This window comes from Heterodontus francisci, chromosome 10 (assembly GCF_036365525.1).
Source record: "Heterodontus francisci isolate sHetFra1 chromosome 10, sHetFra1.hap1, whole genome shotgun sequence".
Classification (NCBI taxonomy): Eukaryota; Metazoa; Chordata; class Chondrichthyes; order Heterodontiformes; family Heterodontidae; genus Heterodontus; species Heterodontus francisci.
Genome location: NC_090380.1, coordinates 86,204,455 through 86,223,769, shown reverse-complemented (window position 1 = coordinate 86,223,769; position 19,315 = coordinate 86,204,455). Strand labels below are relative to the sequence as shown.

The window sequence follows — 19,315 nt, the reverse complement described above, 5'->3', positions numbered from 1 at the left end:
GTGGATTTATGGATATGGACTGAAATAACCACATTCGAGCTGTTGTACATAGTTTTAAATTGTTCTTTGCACTTTTTAATTTGCACTATTGGTAGGTAGAGGTTTATAATCACCATTCTCACTGATGATGATGAAGCACTTCAGGATGTTCTGACATTGTGAAAGGTGCTGTGAAACACAAGTTCTTTCTTTCTTCCTATTTAAGCAGATTTAAGAATCGGGAAGTCATCAGCCTGATAATTCTGGTGCACAGTGAGCTCCCAGCATGGATGAACACCCCACAAAACATTTCTGCTCCAGATCCCAGTTTCTTTTGGGGTTGTTGATTCTGATAGCATTGCTGATGATGATTCTAAACATTCGTCACATAAAGGTGTGTAGAATAATAAAATAGTGTGCTCATAATGAACTGAGATGTTAAACAAGACTCTACGTCTCAAAGTTTAAAAATGTAATGTGTGTGTTTGCTGACTGTGTGCTGCAAATAGAAAGCATCATGCTGTTTATTTTTTAGCTTTTTACATAATTTGCCTCTTTAACTTTCCATTCCCATTGTCTCCCCTTTTATCCTCTCCTGACACCATTAACACTACCGCAGCAATATAATTCCGCTCAGTCCGCAAGCAGGACCCTGAGCTTCCGGTTGCTTGCCATTTCAACACTCCCCACAGCTCTCATGCTCACATCTCTGTCCTGGGATTGCTGCAGTGTTCCAGTGAACATCAACGCAAGCTCGAGGAACAGCATCTCATCTACCGATTAGGCACACTACAGCCTGCCGGACTGAACATTGAGTTCAATAATTTCAGAGCATGAGAGCCCCCCATTTTACTTTCATTTTTAGTTATTCTTTTTTTCTTTTCCATTTTTTACAATCTTTTTTTTGCATTTATTTCATTTCATCTTAGTTTGTTCAGTTTGCTTAGCCACTGTTTTTTTTCATGTTTGCACTTGCTGCTGTTCATCTTCAGTCCGTTAACACCTTATCTGTACTAATGCTTTGTCTTTCAACACACCATTAGCATATTGTTTGCCTTTGCTCCATGACCTTTTGGTCAGCTATGTGCCCTTGCCAATCTACACCTTCTCCTTTGTTATCTCTTGCCCCACCCCCACATCACTTGCTTATAACCTTTTACATTTCTAATATTTGTCAGTTCTGAAGAGGGGTCACTGACCTGAAACGTTAACTCTGCTTTTCTTCCCACAGATGCTGCCAGACCTGCTGAGTGGTTCCACCATTTCTTGTTTTTATTACAGATTTCCACCATCCGCAGTATTTTGCTTTTATTATAATTCCACTGGCACCTGTTGACCTCCTGTACCCCGCTCAAATAGCTGCTGTTCATGTTTGAGCCTTGACAGTGAGTGTTGACAAGCTGTGAAAACAAAGATTACTCCAGCTAAGGCCAAGCATGTCCGCAGCTGAGGTGCACACTTCCTACAAGGCTTGCTGGACACCTTGGCTGATTGTCTTCCCTTCTTAAGCCACATATACAGAGATCAACTGTAACTCCTTTACTGCTGCCCAGCTGAGGTCAGTTAATCAGCACCACTCAGATATAGAGATATAGAGATATTGGGAAAGAAACTCTGTGGCAGATTCAGGCCCACCGAAGTGCAGAAACTGGAGCTTCCACCAGCTAACTTGCCACAGATCTCATCCCAAATCAAGGGGACAGGATAATTTCAAGGTGCTCTTTTAGAAATGGCAATCAATCCTTGCATCAATTGTGAATTGTCATTGGTACTTAAGGCCCCTTGTTAGCCATCAGGTTGCCCTGGATCAGGATACTTTAAACAGAATTCCTGGGGATGCCTGGGAGTTGCCCTAAAATATGAGAGCAATTTAACAGGGAATTTGTGATCACCAGGAAAACCTGAAGTGAAGGAGCAGAAGGCCCAGAGAAGGACAGAAAAAGTGAGTTTTTTTTCAGGTTTCTAGGTGGCCAGACGGAGCAGGAGTGCACCTTTATCCTCACCTGATCCTTGTTTCCCCTCCCCTCCCCCAACCGCAATTGCTTCTGTTTCCATTTTTTTCTCTCAGATTGTCATGTGTCTTTGGAACTCCCTTGCTCAAAAGGTGCAGAGTCTTTTAAGGCGGAGGTAGATAGATTCTTGATAAGCAAGGGGATGAAAAGTTATTGGGGGCAGGCGGGAATGTGGAGTTGAGGTTACAATCAGATCAGTCATGATCTTGGTGAATTGCGGAGCAGGCTCAAGGGCTGAGTATCCTACTTCTGCTCCTAATTCGTATGTTCCTATGGATGTTCACTTCCACATATGTCGGGACCTTCGAACATAAAGCAAAAGAAGGCAGAGGCAAAGCTGCCTGAAAATACTAGGAACAGACAGCAGGCAGCCAGCTCCCAAACAAAGAAAGGACAAACCTGCAGGAAGACAGGTCATCCTGCCCGAATCATGTTCCAACAAAGGGTAAACACTGGTAATCCTAACTTCCTATGCTTCCCCCAGACCCTAATGCATCCCCTACATCTCAGAAAATGGGAGAAGTAAATGAGATTAAAATAGTTAAAGGCTGATGGTCCTAAAGTCATGTCATACCAGAGGGCCCATCAGTTCCTGAAAGTTGCATTGGACATGTTTGGAACAATGTAAGGGGGAATGCCAGAAAGATCTGAGTAGGAATGGGAGGAAGATTTGGAAGTAATGAGCAAAGGGAAATATGACTGATTCTTGAAGACAGAAAGAAGATGTTCAAAAATGTAATTACTCAAACTGGGTTTTATTTTCTGCATGTAATCAAGTGAATATAATTTATTAAAACAGTCAACATACATGTAAATTGCAGTAATTGGTGGCCTAAACATAGTGTGGGACTAGGTGAATTAATAATTCTTCCAACTCCTATGGTTTCAGGGTTAGAGTGGGAAGGGGCAGTTGGAAGGCAGGATTATATTCTTGGGATGACAAAAGTGGTATAAAATAGTTTTCCATGGTGGAAGCTGGTGTGGTGGAAGGTAAAACTGAGGTATTCCTGTTGATATGAGAGGAGAGATGGGGGATGAAATATGGGCTTGGGAATTGTGATGGATGTGGTCAAGAATCTAGTTCCATCTTTATTGTTGCTATTCTGGCTCCCAGTTCCACATCATCCTTCATCTGATCCATCATTTTAACTAAGTCTGTTCACCAAGGAGCACAGCAGGATGATTCCAAAAATTAATATTTCAGCTTGTTTTGTACTGCTATTTTAGTCTCCTGGGAACTTGACTCAATCTTTCTCTCCTTTTGCAGCCTCTACTCACTGAAAAAACTGATTTTTTTGCTAGTTTCTTCTCTGTCACTTGACAATTTCAGGCTCTCTGACCCAATCATCTCCGTTTCAATATGGACATCAATCCTTCTACACCGAAACCCTCACTAGGGTATTGCCCAGGTATCTGTTCCTTTCTTGAACAATTTGCAACATGTTCCAATCCAGCAAGATCAGGAACAACTCTCCTCGGTTGTATTTCTTCTTTTTTAAATCCCTGCTTCTTTCTTGGCTGGAGGTCAGTCTGTTTTAGAAAATTAATCTGAAGTAAAACTATATTTATTATTTTAAACAGTTATTCCTTTCCACAGTATAATGAAAATTCATTCTCTGGAACAGAGACAAATGGGAAGAGTTATCCAGCTCCAAAGTTTTATCCCATAAAACAACAATCAAAGGAGGAAAAAGAGCCTCTTTGGACACACAGACTGTTGCAATGTGGCTACCAGAATCACAGCTTTACTCCTGAAGAAAGGTCAGAGGGAACATTCCTTATGAAAATGCTCGAATGGCCAAAACCACCCAGCCCTTCTATGCCCTTCCTGAAAAGCAGCGACCCAACACATGTTCGCTTTGTTATTTTAAATTCTGCAAAGACTTTCTATGTTGGAGATCAGTTACAAGTGATTCTGCGAATGAATGATTTTGAAGAACGCCCAAAGCAATATGGGGGTGACTATCTCCAAGCCCGGATCCACACCCCAGCTTTAAAAGCTGGTTCAGCAGGAACAGTTATAGATAACCAAAATGGATTTTACTATATAAATTTCAATTTATCTTGGCCAGGGAAAGTTGAAGTGTCTGTTTCCTTGGTTCATCCCAGTGAAGGGATCCAAGTACTTGAAAGGTTACGCAAGGAACGGCCAGGGAGAGTGTATTTTAAAAGTACCTTCAAATATGGAGATACCTCAGAGACCACTGTATGTAATCTTTGTTTGCCTCAAACTAAACCACTCTGTAACTTTACTGATCTCAGGACTGGGGAGCCCTGGTTCTGTTACAAATCAAAGAAACTTCCCTGCACTGCTCGTATCAACCATATGATGGGAGGATATGAACAGAAACTCCTAATAGGAGAAGAAGAGCATTATTTTCGAAGGTATGTCACTTAACAGTCTCATTTACATATTTGCTTTCCTTTTCTATACATCTGCGAACTTGGATTATGTGAGACATGGAAAAATTCACCAAACTCATGTTCCAATGCACCTGGAGGGGTAATAGGTTGGAGATTGAGCATGACAATGTTGCAGCCTTAGCTGCAGATTCAGGAGACTATCGGTCCATCCTCTGCTTGGATTTTTAAAATGATGTCCTGTGCCCGGGCTTAGCTCATTTTAAGCCTCAAAGACACCTTTTCCTGACTGCTGCCAGTTCCCAGTCTCCAACCTGAGTGCTGTCAATCCCGAAATCTCCATGAGTGCTGCCAGACCCAGAATTTCTTCCTAACACAGTCAGTTCCCAGCCTGCCTTGAGACCATCAGACCCCAGAACTCCCTGTCTTAAACACAAGACTCCCCCAACACCCTCATGCTGCCAGATCATACTCAATACTGCAGAACCCCCAGGGTTTGTCACTCCACCTCAAACACTCTGACTTGTGTCAAGAGCTACTCGACCTCAGCATCCCACTGCTTCCATGCTGCAGGCAGCCTACTATGCACCCAAATTCCCTGCTGCCTCCACCATCTATATTCCAGACGTTAACTAAAAGCTCCCCACTTCTACCTTCCTCCCTGCCTCAATTCCCAGCTTTTCACTCACTGGCACACCACTCCAGACAGCCTGTCTCAACCAATCTTGGCTCCCACCTCCAATCTGGAATATGTTGACTACTATCTCGTTCTTTACCTTGAGATTTTGTGAAAGGTAAGACCCGGCTGCAGAATTAAATTTAACACTTGCTTTATAAGGGTGTTTTCTTCAGGTTTTACTGATTTAGTCATCTGCGGCAATGCTGTACTCAATATGCAATTAAAACTGAATCATAGCCCTACCTATGCAGTAGGATGGCAACTTGCAAATATTTCAGACTGCTGCTTCGGAGAACTGCAGTGTTAAATAGCCGCAGGTGGGAAATAAGGAGCTCAGGCCTGATGTCTGTCAAGCTGAGAGAGTTAAAATTCCTCTTTTGGTGATGAAAGAAGCTCCAATTATAAATTGGTGGGGCAGGGTTTGAGGCTCATGTACATAGCCAGCTTGGTTTACCACCCAAAACTGGCAGGACAAGGCAGCTGACCACCGGGTGAGAGCATAATGATAGACAAAAGGACTGGTCCTTGGTCTCAGGTATGTCACGGGGAGAGGGTCCAGGAGATCCTTGTGAGCCACAGACCGTGCTCCAAAATGGAAAAATACACCTTTGTATTGCTAAGATTCTTGCATATGAAATTTTCACTTGTTACAATTCATAGACGCAATGGCTTAACATAGAATAATATATTTTCAGTGGGGTCAATATCAAGAAACCCATATTACCCAGTGGTCCAGGTTATGTCACTGTTGAGCCTTCACCTCGTACAGGTAAGTGAAATATAAATTATTGCACTAACTAGCAGATTAGAGTTTTATTATGCTAGAGGGAGGACAGATATGAAGAATGTTGGTGTAATTCTTTGCTGCAAATACCGTATTATGCTCTAAAGCTTTGGCTCGTTATAAAAGGGGAAACTATAGCAGTAAGTGAACAGTCAACTATTTGTTCTCAATGGCACAGCAGCAACACCTTTGGGTTTGGAGGCAAATTGCAGGAGGGTGGCCCTGTTTTGAACTCCAGTAAAAACACAATTGCCAGTTGCATGGAGGGCATTTGCCAACCAAGTCAATACAGACACCGAGATCCTTTGGATCCATTGCAAATACAGAAGAGATTTGCTGGTATTGGGAAGAAGGTTATGGTAACTTTGCTCGACAATTTTGCACACACGTTGTCTGGTGTCTGTATCACATGGCACAAACTGAGAGATTTACCTCTGATGTACCATTTAAAATACTATGTATCATGATTGTCAAACCTGTTGGATAATTGCAAGAGCAGAGGATCCTCCACTTCTTCCTTCTCGATCTCCATATCTACCTCACTTGCAGTCACACCCGCTGTCCCTGACCGCTGACCAAATCAGAAGGCGCTCACCTAAGGGGTGTGACTGCCTCCTGAAACAAAATTTCCAGATAGCTTTCCCCCTCCCTGTAGCTCAACTTCCAGCTCATCAACTCTGAGCTGAAGCTCCTCGAGCTATAGACACCGCAGATGTGATTGCCTTGGATCACACTGGTGTCCATGAACTCTCTCATACAGCAGCTGCAACACATTCCCTCACCTGCCATCCTTATTGCATTTCAATAATGAATTAATTACTTTCTTAAATTAATGCCTTTCCTCATCACCACTTAATGTTCTAATTTCAATCTGTGTAATACAATGACATCTAAAACTAAACAAAAACTAATAAAAACAATCGACTCACCAGCTTCTTCTCTTTCGCTTGCGTCTCTTAATTAATCTTTCTTTGGCCTCCTTATCTCGAGAGACAATGGGTAAGCGCCTGGAGGTGGTCAGTGGTGTGTGGAGCAGCGCCTGGAGTGGCTATCAAGGCCAATTCTAGAGTGACAGGCTCTTCCACAGGTGCTGCAGAAAAATGTGTTTGTCGGGGGTGTTACACAGTTGGCTCTCCCCTTGCGCCTCTGTCTATTTTCCTGCCAACTGCTAAGTCTCTTCGACTCGCCATACTTTAGCCCTGTCTTTATGGCTGCCCGCCAGCTCTGGCGAACGCTGGCAACTGACTCCCACGACTTGTGATCAATGTCACAGGACTTCATGTCACGTTTGCAGACGTCTTTATAGCGGAGACATGGACGGCCGGTGGGTCTGATACCAGTGGCGAGCTCGCTGTACAATATGTCTTTGGGGATCCTGCCATCTTCCATGCGGCTCACATGGCCAAGCCATCTCAAGCGCCGCTGACTCAGTAGTGTGTATAAGCTGGGGATGTTGGCCGTGTCGAGGACTTCTGTGTTGGACATACGGTCCTGCCACCTGATGCCAAGTATTCTCCGGAGGCAGCGAAGATGGAATGAATTGAGACGTTGCTCTTGGCTGACATACGTTGTCCAGGCCTCGTTGCCGTAGAGCAAGGTACTGAGGACACAGGCTTGATACACTCTGACTTTTGTGTTCCGTGTCAGTGCGCCATTTTCCCACACTCTCTTGGCCAGTCTGGACATAGCAGTGGAAGCCTTTCCCATGCGCTTGTTGATTTCTGCATCTAGAGACAGGTTACTGGTGATAGTTGAGCCTAGGTAGGTGAACTCTTGAACCACTTCCAGAGTGTGGTCGCCAATATTGATGGATGGAGCATTTCTGACGTCCTGCCCCATGATGTTCGTTTTCTTGAGGCTGATGGTTAGGCCAAATTCATTGCAGGCAGCCGCAAACCTGTCGATGAGACTCTGCAGGCACTCTTCATTGTGAGATGTTAATGCAGCATCGTCAGCAAAGAGGAGTTCCCTGATGAGGACTTTTCGTACTTTGGACTTCGCTCTTAGACGGGCAGGGTTGAACAACCTGCCCCCTGATCTTGTGTGGAGGAAAATTCCTTCTTCAGAGGACTTGAACGCACGTGAAAGCAGCAGGGAGAAGAAAATCCCAAAAAGTGTGGGTGCGAGAACACAGCCCTGTTTCACGCCACTCAGGATAGGAGAGGGGTCTGATGAGGAGCCACCATGTTGAATTGTGCCTTTCATATTGTCATGGAATGAGGTGATGATACTTAGTAGCTTTGGTGGACGTCCAATCTTTTCGAGTAGTCTGAAGAGACCACGTCTGCTGACGAGGTCAAAGGCTTTGGTGAGATCAATGAAAGCAATGTAGAGGGGCATCTGTTGTTCGCGGCATTTCTCCTGTATCTTACGAAGGGAGAACAGCATGTCAACGGTCGATCTCTCTGCACGAAAGCCACACTGTGCCTCAGGCTAGACGTGCTCGGCCAGCTTCTGGAGCCTGTTTACAGCGACTCGAGCAAAGACTTTCCCCACTATGCTGAGCAGGGAGATTCCACGGTAGTTGTTGCAGTCACCGCGGTCACCTTTGTTTTTATAGAGGGTGATGATATTGGCATCGCGCATGTCCTGAGGTACTGCTCCCTCGTCCCAGCACAGGCATAGCAGTTCATGTAGTGCTGAGAGTATAGCAGGCTTGGCACTCCTAATTATTTCAGGAGTAATGCTGTCCTTCCCAGGGGCTTTTCCGCTGGCTAGAGAATCAATGGCATCACTGAGTTCCGATTTTGTTGGCTGTATGTCCAGCTCATCCATGACTGGAAGAGGCTGGGCTGCATTGAGGGCAGTGTCAGTGACAACATTCTCCCTGGAGTACAGTTCTAGGTAGTGCTCAACCCAGCGGTCCATCTGTTTGCGTTGGTCAGTGATTATGTCCCCTGATTTAGATTTGAGGGGGGCGATCTTCTTGATGGTTGGCCCAAGAGCTCTCTTAATGCCATCATACATTCCTCTGATGTTTCCGGTGTCTGAGGCCAGCTGAATATGACTGCATAGGTGTTGCCAGTAGTCGTTTGCGCAGCGCCTGGCTATTCTTTGTGTAGTGTTTCTGGCTGCTTTAAGTGCTACGGATGTTAACTCACTGGGGGCTTTCTTGTAGTTCAACAGTGCAATGCGCTTAGCGGTTATGACAGGTTCCAGCTCTTCATTATGAGATTGAAACCAGTCTGCATTTCTCTTCGCACTTTTGCCGTAGGTGGTCAAAGCTGACTCATAGATGGCGTCTCTGATGTGGGCCCACTTGGTCTCATCATCCCCTATGGGATTGTTTTGAAGGGCTGTTACAAGTGAATTTAGAAATTTTTGTAACAGCTGTGGGTGAGAAATTCTGCTCGTGTTGATGCGCGGGTGGCCCTTCTGCTTGGAATGATGCAACTTCTTTGGTCTGAGTCTAACCTTGCTGCACACCAGGGAGTGGTCGGTGTCGCAGTCCGCACTGTGGAAGCTGCGTGTAATTTGAACACTGTTTAAGGAGGCTCACCTTGTGACAATGAGGTCTAGCTGGTGCCAACAACGCGATCTTGGGTGCCTCCATGAAACCTGGTGACAGGGTTTAGTGTGAAAGAACGAGTTGGTGATGCAGAGGTTATGATAGGTACACAACTCAAGCAGTCTCTGCCCGTTCTCATTCATCCTTCCAACGCCATAGCATCCAAGGCAGGAGGGCCATGAGTCATGGTCGGCCCCAACCCTGGCATTAAAGTCCCCCAGCAGGAATAGGTGTTCGGTGTTGAGGATGCTGCTAATAATGTTATGGAGTTCCTCGTAGAACTGGTCTTTAGCTTAGGTGGGGAGCAGAGTGTTGGAGCATAGATGCTGAGTAGGTGTACTGGACCAGAGGTGGTGAGCAGTCGGATGGACAGTATGCGTTCCGAGCCATTTAGGGGAGGCTCTATCATGCTGAGCAAAGAGTTTCTGATGGCGAAGTCCACTCCATGCTGTCTTGGTTCTTCAGGATCCCTGCCCTGCGAGAAGAAGGTGTAGTCTTGCTCTGCTAGAGATCCACTCACGGGGTGGCGTGTCTCCTGAAGTGCTGCAATGTCTACATTGAGTCTACTGAGCTCGTTGTTAATGATGGCGGTCTTCCGAGAATCGTTGATTTGTGTACGGTCTTCAGACAGGCCAGGACACATAGTTCTGACGTTCCAGCTTGTAACTAATTAAGGGTTATTGAAATTTTTTTTACATTTTTCTAATTTCCAGCTATGAAAACACACACATCCTAACAACAGTGTACAAACCTAATTATTTACAGACATTCCCTAACAACAGTTACTCACCAACCAATCACCTTACATCTTTTCTGTGATGTCACTGTTTCTTTCTCAAGCTCAGTCAGTGCGCACTGACTGTTGAGGTAAGTGATGCGCTCTGCCATCGACTCTCCGACTGTCTCCAGGTGAGCCTGGGTCCGCCGCTCTGCCATCGACTCTCCGACTGTCTCCAGGAGAGCCTGGGTCCGCCGCTCTGCCATCGACTCTCCGACTGTCTCCAGGAGAGCCTGGGTCCGCCGCTCTGCCATCGACTCTCCGACTGTCTCCAGGTGAGCCTGGGTCCGCCGCTCTGCCATCGACTCTCCGACTGTCTCCAGGTGAGCCTGGGTCCGCCGCTCTGCCATCGACTGTCCACTGTCTCCAGGTGAGCCTGGGTCCGCCGCTCTACCATTGACTCTCCGACTGTCTCCACATGAGCCTGGGTCCGCCGCTCTGCCATCGACTCTCTGACTGTCTCCAGGTGAGCCTGGGTCCGCCGCTCGGCCATCGACTGTCCAACTGTCTCCAGGTGAACCTGGGTCTGCCGCTCTGCCATCGATTCTCTGACTGTCTCCAGGTGAGCCTGGGTCTGCTGCTCTACCATCGACTCTTCGACTGTCTCCAGGTGAGCCTGGGTCTGCCGCTCTGCCATCGACTCTCCGACTGTCTCCAGGTGAGCCTGGGTCCGCTGCTCGGTCATCGACTCTCCGACTGTCTCCAGGTGAGTGCAGACAGATCTGCGCATATCTCCAGCATCCACTGTATGGTTTGCTGGATATTGCTCTCCATGAAGGTGGCTACTCTATCAATGGAGGATGCCATGCGTGCATACGCCAGAGAAATGACTGCACTCATGACCTGGATGGACTGCTCCATTGTTCGTACATGGGTACACAAGGCCGTTGGAAGGTCATTAGATATTCACACACCTCATGTTGGAGCTCCAACTTCTGCCACCTGGTTAATGACTCCAGAGACCTGAAGGTGAGCTACATCGTGCCCTCCCACAGTGTTCCAAGTGTGAGTAGTCATAACTGCCACTGCTTCCAACAGCTGCTCAGGTGCATTTTTGAAGCACTCAGCAGATTGTGACCCCTTTGCTACACACAGACAACTGTCCGCTGGCGTTAGAGTATTTGTGGAGGATGTGGGGGAACGATGTGATGCTGCATTCTCGGATGTCTCTTCCTCTTCCTCAGAGGTGGAAGGCAATCCAAAAGGCTCTGCAGCTGTCTCTTCTTGTACATGACCTGCAAGAGAGACAAGAGTGATGAGAGGACAATGCATGTACCACCGCATCCTTCTGGTTACGCATCATCCGTAGCTCCATGTGACGAGGGATGGCTCATGGGCGCTATGTTTATTATTCACCAGAGGGTCTATTGTCACCATCCATTAGGGCATTTACTGTCTGGGGGCTCATCACCCATCTCACCATCAGTGATAACTTGCACTGTGTCAAGGCCTCCTAGCTACAAGAATAAAAGCAAAATACTGCGGATTATTTTTGCTTTTTTACATTTTTTACATTTTATTTTTGTTTGTTTATTTCATTTTATCTTAGTTTGTTCAGTTTGCTTACCCACTATTTTTTTTATGTTTGTACTTGCTGCTGTTCAATCTTCAGTCCATTAACACCCTATCTATACTAATGCTTTGTCTTTCAACACACCAGTAACATATTGTTTGCCTTTGCTCCATGACCTTCTGGTTAGCTATTCTGTGGCCTTGTCCAATCTACACCTTCTCCTTTGTTATCTCTTGCCCCACCACCCCCCCCCCCCCACTTTACTTGCTTATAACCTTTGACATTTCTAATATTTGCCAGTTCCGAAGAGTCACTGACCTGAAACGTTAACTCTGCTTCTCTCTCCACAGATGCTGCCAGACCTGCTGAGTATTTCCAGCAATTTTTCTTTTTACTCCTAGCTACAAGGCCTGCTCTTTCATTGGCATCAGGACCACCGTAGATCTGACACCGCCTCCAGTCCTTCCTCTCTCATGCACATTGTGATCTCCCTTTTCCTACAAACATATAAATTAATATTGTTATTCCCCATCAGTATGTCATAGTAAGTGGAAGTTTTCCAGATAATGGTAGACAGTGTTCCTCAAGGATCAATGCTGGAACCACTGCTTTTTTTTGCTATATTTCAATGATTTGGATCTTGGAGTAAAGAGTAGAAGCTCACAATTTGCTGACAACACCAAACCTGGCGGTGTGGCAAACATTGAGGATGATCTGAACCATCTGCAACAGGACATAGATAGGTTAGCAGAATGGGCAGACAGGTGGCAGGTGGAATTTAATACTGGCAAGTGTGAGGTGTTGCATTTTGACAAAAGGAAGAGGCAGAGGCAACATATACTTAATCCTACAGTTCTAAAGAGTGTGCAGGAACAGAGGGACCTGGGGACGCAGATGCTTTGATCTTTGAAGGTAGCAGGACATATTGGCCGGAATTTTATGCCGCCCCAGTGGGTCGGATGGGGGCGTGGGGATGACGTAAAATTGAGCGGCGATTCCGCCTCTGGACAAGTCTACGGAGGTCAGGCAAGGGTGGGAAACGACCCGCCCACCCAAGGCCAATCAAAACTACTTAACGGCCACTTAAGTGCCCTCACCCGCCTCCATGGGTATTTTACCTGTGGCAAGCTGGTGTGCTGGGGACGTGAGAGGCCGCCCAGCGATAGCTGCCGGTCTTTCCGCGCCCTGGGGGGGGGGGGGGGTGCGGTGGCATAGCAGTCGGGCACAGGGTGCCCAATTAAGGGCCGCCACTGCCTCCCAACCCACCCACAGGAGCCAAATGACCACCGTTGCCTCACCAGGGCACAACCGATCTGCCTGATGAGGCAACCCAAACTTACCCACACTCTCGGGTCTATGGCGTTGGCTGGGCTGCATTCCCAGCAGTGGCCACCGCTCCCGGTGCTGAGACTAAGAGCTGCCGGCTCACTGAGGCGTGACCTCATCCCTCAAGTGGGTGGAAGTCCTGCCTCGGACCACTTAAAGCCTGGGGATCCATAAAATACGGAATGGATCCCCAGGTTGAGCAGGAACGGGTTCACCACTGACATTTATATCAGAGTCCGGCTCCCGTCCGCTCACTGTAAAATTCCGGCCATCGAGAGAGCATTAAAGCATATGGAATCTTGGGCTTCATAAATAGAGGCATTGAATACAAAAGCAGGGAAGTTATGCTAAACCTTAATAAAGTGTTGGTTAGGTCCCAACTGGGGTATTGCGTCCAGTTCAGATCACCACACTTCCAGAAGGATGTGAGTGTCCATGAGAGGATGTGGAGGAGATTTACCAGAATTGTTCCAGGGATGGAGGATTTTAATTACAAGGTTAAGTTGGAAAAACTGGTTAGTTTTCCTTAGAACAAAGGAGGTTGAGGGGCAATTTCATCGAACTATACAAGATTATGTCAGGCTGAGATAGTTAGATAAGGAAAAACTGTTCCCTTGAACAAATGGTACAAGGACTAGGGGCCACAGATTCAAAATTTGGAGCAAAAGCTGCATGGAGAATATGAGGAAGCGTTGTTTTACACAGCACATGGTCATGATCTGGAACTCGCCCTCCACAGAGTGGAGGAAGCGGAAATGATCAATGACTTCATGCGGAGGTTGGATGGCCACCTGAGAGAAATAGACTTGCACGGCTATGGGGATCGAGCCATGGAATGGGACTGACTGCATCGGTTCATAGAGGGCCGGCATGGACTTGATGGGCTGAATGGCCACCTTCTTTGCAGCATATGACTCTATCAGAGACACACACCATGCCTATGTTGTTCGCAGCCTAACTATCCATCATGGCAGCAGAGGGATGCCTCCTGCATGTGGCCTTTCAGTACTGGCAGTGCAGCAGTGACCTCTGACTGACCGGTGTCCTCCGCACAGAGACTCCCATCCAATGATGCTTCCTGGGCATTGCCACTGACTTGGTGGGCACTCCCTTCTCTAATTTCATATTCACCTTTTGTCACATTTAAGGCTGTGAGCTTAATATTATGTGCTGCACTCACCTTGCCCCATCACATTAGGTCATTGATTGTTTTCCTACACTGCAGCCACGTATCTGGGACCACACCACAGCTGTTCGCATCCTCTGCAATCTCCATCCATTCTCTCTTCCACTGGCTAGCCGGTCTCCTCCTCCCATCCTGAGGGAAAAGGACTTCCCTCTGAGCCCATGCTGCTTGGAGGAGCATCTCTGGGGAGGCATCAGGAAACCTGGGTGCAACCCTTGCTCTGGCTGCTGCCATCTCCTAACCTCACCAGTTGCCAGAACTCCCTTTCTATGTTGTCTGGTGCTCCTGCTTGTAACCACTTTATGCCTGTATTTTAAATATAGTGTCTACCCGGCACTTCCTCCACCCGTGTCACCGAACTGGCTGGCTCCCTCACCTGACATTTGTTAATTGGACAGCCTCAACAATATAGCTCTCTTACTTATGCCCCCTGCCCACAGGACCATGCCACCCACTTTATGTCCTGACGCCGGGACTTTGTTGTTGCTGGTACAATCTCGCCCAGACAGTTAGATGAAGCAGAAAATATGTGCAGATGACAGATGTCAGGTTGATAATACAAGTGTGAACCAGGATGAATATAGAAAGTTCAGCGGGGAAGTGAAAAAGGAAACCAGAGAGACAAAGAGAGAGCACAAGAAGAGGCTAGCAGCTAACATAAATGAGAATCAAAAATTCTTCTATAAGCATATAAATAGTAAAAGGGTAGTAAGAGGAGGAGTGGGGCTGATTAGGGACCAAAAAGGTGATTTATGCATGGAGGCAGAGGACAAGGCTGAGGTATTAAATGAGTACTTTGCATTTGTCTTTACTAAGGAAGAAGATGTTGCCAGTGTCATGTTGAAAGACTAGGCAGTTGAGACACTGGCTGGGCTAAACATTGATAAAGAGGATGAATTAGAAAGGCTGGCTATACTTAAAGTTGATGGGCTGAATTTTCCAACAGGCATCAGAACCACGATACTGGGACCATAGGTGAGCCCCGACCCTGATGTTGTTAAAGTATCAACCACCTGCAGAATTTACCCAGAGGCGGCTTGTTAATTGCTGCCTGTGGGAGCCCCATCCAATTAGAGATGACCAGCAGGTGGTGCAGGTAGGAGGGTCAATCAGACCACTGAGGCTGTTGCCGGCCGGCAGCCCCATCAGGAGAGGTGCACATTGCCAATGCATGAAGGGGACCATGAGAGTGAGTCAAAGTGGAGGTGCACTCTGAAGACTTCCAAAGTTTTAAATAAATGAACCACAGCTGCCAGGCCATCATTGTGGAGGAGGAACCCCTCCACAGCACAACAGGCAGCCACAGCTGTGGCCCGCTGATCCGAGTGATGCCAGGAGTGTGTGTGGGGAGGGGGGGATTTAAAGGAGACCTCAGTGGACGCCTGGCCTGCTGCTGGGTGACCACCTCCAGCCAATGGCCGACTTCAGCTTCAGCAGGAGGGAAGTGCACCATTGGAAACATTGCACTTGTGAGGGAAAAGACAACTCAATTGGATTAATTATGATTAATAATATTAATAATAATTGGCAAGAATTGATGTCCCGCCAATTCTCAGTCATTAGTCCTCCTCCACAAGATACCGCCTCCGGAAAAATCAAGCAAAATTGCCGGCACACTCACCTCCTAACCCATGTCTGCCACTGTGGCAAAATCTAGCCGAATAAGTCACCAGGACCAAATGCAATGGATCCAAGGATGCTGAGGGAAGTAAGGGTGGAAATTGTGGACCTACTAGCCATAATCGATACATTTGGGAGATAAAACAAGGCAAAGAAATACACAATAAATGGGAGGATACTGAGAGATGTAGAGCAAGCGAGGGACCTTGAAGTGAATGTCCACAGATCCCTGAAGGTAGCAGGACATTTTGCTATGTTGATTAAGTGGCATATGGAATCCTTTCCTTTATTAACCAAGCATAGAATATAATGTAGTATAAGGGTCTGAAAGGGTTAATGCTGAGCGAGTGTAAAGAATACCTCCTACCATGATGATGTACAAGATTGCATGTGAAAGAGACTTGAAGATAGATACAGCGTGGCTTTGGAAGAGTCACACAGACTGGTGTGAAGCTGTATATGTATAATGTAATAAAGATTAATGCTCTAATTACTCCAGACTAAGACATCTCTCTAGGCTAGACTAATGAAGCATATTAAGTTGACAGCGTACCAAACAAATATACAATATGGTGATCAGCAGTGAGATCGAGAACAATGATGGTTCTTACCATGCTACACCAGCAGACAAGACGAGAGGTTAGAAAAATTGTAAAAAAACAGAACTAAAGGTTCTGTATCTGAATGCATTCATAACAAAGCAGATGATTTGGCAGCACCAATGAGAAAGAGTAAAGGTAAATCACTTGTGGGAGTGGCTTATAGGCCCCCTAACATTAACTATGTTATAGGACAGGGTTTACAGGATGAAATAATGGGGCTTGCAAGAAAGGTCGGATGATAATCATGGGTGATTTTAATCTACATATCGATTGAATGAATCAGACTGGCAAAGGTAGCCTGGCTGATGAGTTCAGAGAGTGTTTTCAGAACAGTATGTTCGAGAGCAAACCAGAGAGCAGGCTATACTAGATCTGGTATGTGCAATGAGACAGAATTAATTAACAACCTTATAGTGAAAGCACCACTAAGTAGCAGTGATCATAATATGATTAAATTTCGCATTCAGTTTGAGGAAGAGAAGGGTGAATCTAAGACTAGTGCTTGAAACTTAAATAAAGGCATTTATGAGGGTATGAAGGCAGAGTTGGCTAAAGTAAACCAGCAGATTAGGTTAAGGGATAGGTCAGTAGAGATGCAGTGGCAGACGTTTAAGGAGATATTTCATAATACTCAGAAAAGATACATTCCAGTGAGAAAGAAAGACTCTGAGGGAAGGATGCTCCATCTGTGGCTTACTGGAAGTTAAAGGTAGTATCAAATTGTTAGTAAAAGCATATATTTCCACAAAGATGAGTGGCAGGTCAGAAGATTGGGCAGAATATAAAAAATAGCAAAGAATGACTAAAAGGTTCATAAAGAAGGAGAGAAAGCTGGCTAGAAATATAAATAAGAGTTTAGGTATTAAAAAAGGAAAAGAGTAAGTAAAGTGAGCAATGGTCCTCTGGAGAGTGAGTCTGGAGAAATGAATAATGAAAAATAAGGAGATGGCAGATGAATAGAACAGATATTTTGCATCTGCCTTCACTGTAGAGGATACAAATAACATCTCAAAAATAATTGTGAATCTGGAGGAGAAAGGGAGGGAGGAACTTAAAACAATTACAATCACTGAAAAGTTATTAGAACTAAAAGCTGACAATTCCATAGGACCTGATGAACTTCATCTAAGGGTGTTCAAAGAAGTGGCTGCAGAGTTAATTGATGCATTGGTCTTAATTTTCCAAAATTCCCAAGATTCTGGTAAGGTCCCATCAGATTGGAAAATAGCAAAGTGACTCCTCTATTCAAGAACGGAGCAAGGCAGAAAGCAGGAAACCTCAGGCCAGTTAGCTAAACATCTGTCATAGGGAAAATGCTGGAATCTATTAGTAAGGAAGCTGGGCACTTAGAAAATTTGAATGTAATCAAGCAAAGTCAACATGATTTTATGAAAGGGAAATCATATATGACTAACTTATTGGAGTTTGTTGAGGAAGCAATAAACAATGTGGATAAAGGGGAACCTGTGGATGTGCTATACTTAGATTTCTAGAAGGCATTTGACAAGGTGCCACATCAAAGGTTACTAAGCAAAATAAGAACTCATGTATTGGGGGTAACAAATTAGCATGGATTGGTTAACTAACAGGAAACAGAGAGTAGGCATAAATGGGACATTTTTGGGTTGGCAAGATGTGATGAGTGGAGTGCCACAGGGATCAGTGCTGGGAGCTCAACTATTTACAATTTATATCAATTACTTGGATGAAGGGACCGAAGTTATATTTGCTATATTTGATGATGACACAAAGATAGGTAGGAAAGTAAGTTGTGAAGAGGACATAAGGAGTCTGCAAGGGATATAGATAGTTTAATGAGTATGCAAACATTTGGCAAATGGAGTATAAAGTGGGAAAATATGAACTTGTCCACTTTGGAAGGAAGAATAGTAAAGCAGCATGTTATTTAAATGGAGTGAGATTACAAGGAGGAAATTATTTCTAAGTTTAGCATTGAGATTTCAAAGGGAGAAATTCTGGCCATAGCAGGAATCAGCGCGGGCTGATAAAGCATGGGAAACTTCCTATACTGGAGGGGAAAAACTCAAAAGTGAAAGTAAAACAAACTGAAGGTATGTATCTTCCATTCACAATTCCAGAGAAGTTTGTACACGTTGAGGGACCAAATCAAACCCAAAATTGGTCACTCTGGTGAAAAAGATTTCTGAGATACAGAATTGCTTCTAATTTAGGACAGCCAGTCTGAAGCAGAGCAAGTTATCTTATTGTGGTATAGCAGATAATGTTATTGCAAGAAAAGGCATTAATGAGACATCTGTCAAATTCAATGAAGTTTTAAAAGCTTTTGATTTTTGTTTCAACTTGCAAAGTAATAAAATTTTAGAATGAGCAAGATTTAAGAAAAAGTGTCCAGAAACCAGGCAAAACAGTCAATGCTTTTATCAATGACCTTTACAGACTAGCTGAAGGATGTGAATATGGAGACCTTAATGTAGAATTAGTAAGAGACTGCACTGTAAATGTTATTTCTGATGAATCCCTATCAGATTTATTGCAGTCTAAAGAAGACCTCACCCTGGTGAGATAAGCTGAGGTCTGGAAGAACAAAACAGCAATCTTGAGAGGTGAAGAATGACCTTGGTTTGGGAAACCTTCAGCAACTATACAGTTCCTTAAACAGAGGGCTGTAAAAGAAGCACCAAAAATACAGGTACTTTTAGGGAAAGCGAAAGACGCCATTAAATCCTGCCAGCAATATGGCACCAAAGGTACCCACAGGCACAAACAGTGTCCTGCAAACAAAGCTTATTGCAGAACTGTAAGAAAATAGGGCATTTTGGTAAAATATGCCAAAGTAAAATCTCTGCTCCCACCAGTTCAAAAGAACAAGCATTCAAGCATACAGTGGTTACCGAAGTTAAACAATGTCCATCAATAGAGCAATCAAAATACTTTCTTGGTAAGATCAATTATTTTAATCATCAATTTTGGTCTGCAGATATGTAT

At 45.1% G+C, this 19,315-nt stretch overlaps 1 protein-coding gene across 1 annotated transcript in view; it reads left to right on the top strand.

The window, feature by feature from the left end:
* Window positions 1-265: 265 nt before the first annotated feature.
* LOC137374209 (NXPE family member 3-like) overlaps window positions 266-19,315 on the top strand; it is a 34,855-nt gene continuing 15,805 nt past the window's right edge. The window contains exons 1-3 of the mRNA XM_068039996.1: window positions 266-373; window positions 3,589-4,376; window positions 5,727-5,800. Of these exons, the coding sequence (XP_067896097.1) occupies window positions 266-373; window positions 3,589-4,376; window positions 5,727-5,800 (970 nt within the window). The remainder of the gene's footprint in view (window positions 374-3,588; window positions 4,377-5,726; window positions 5,801-19,315) is intronic.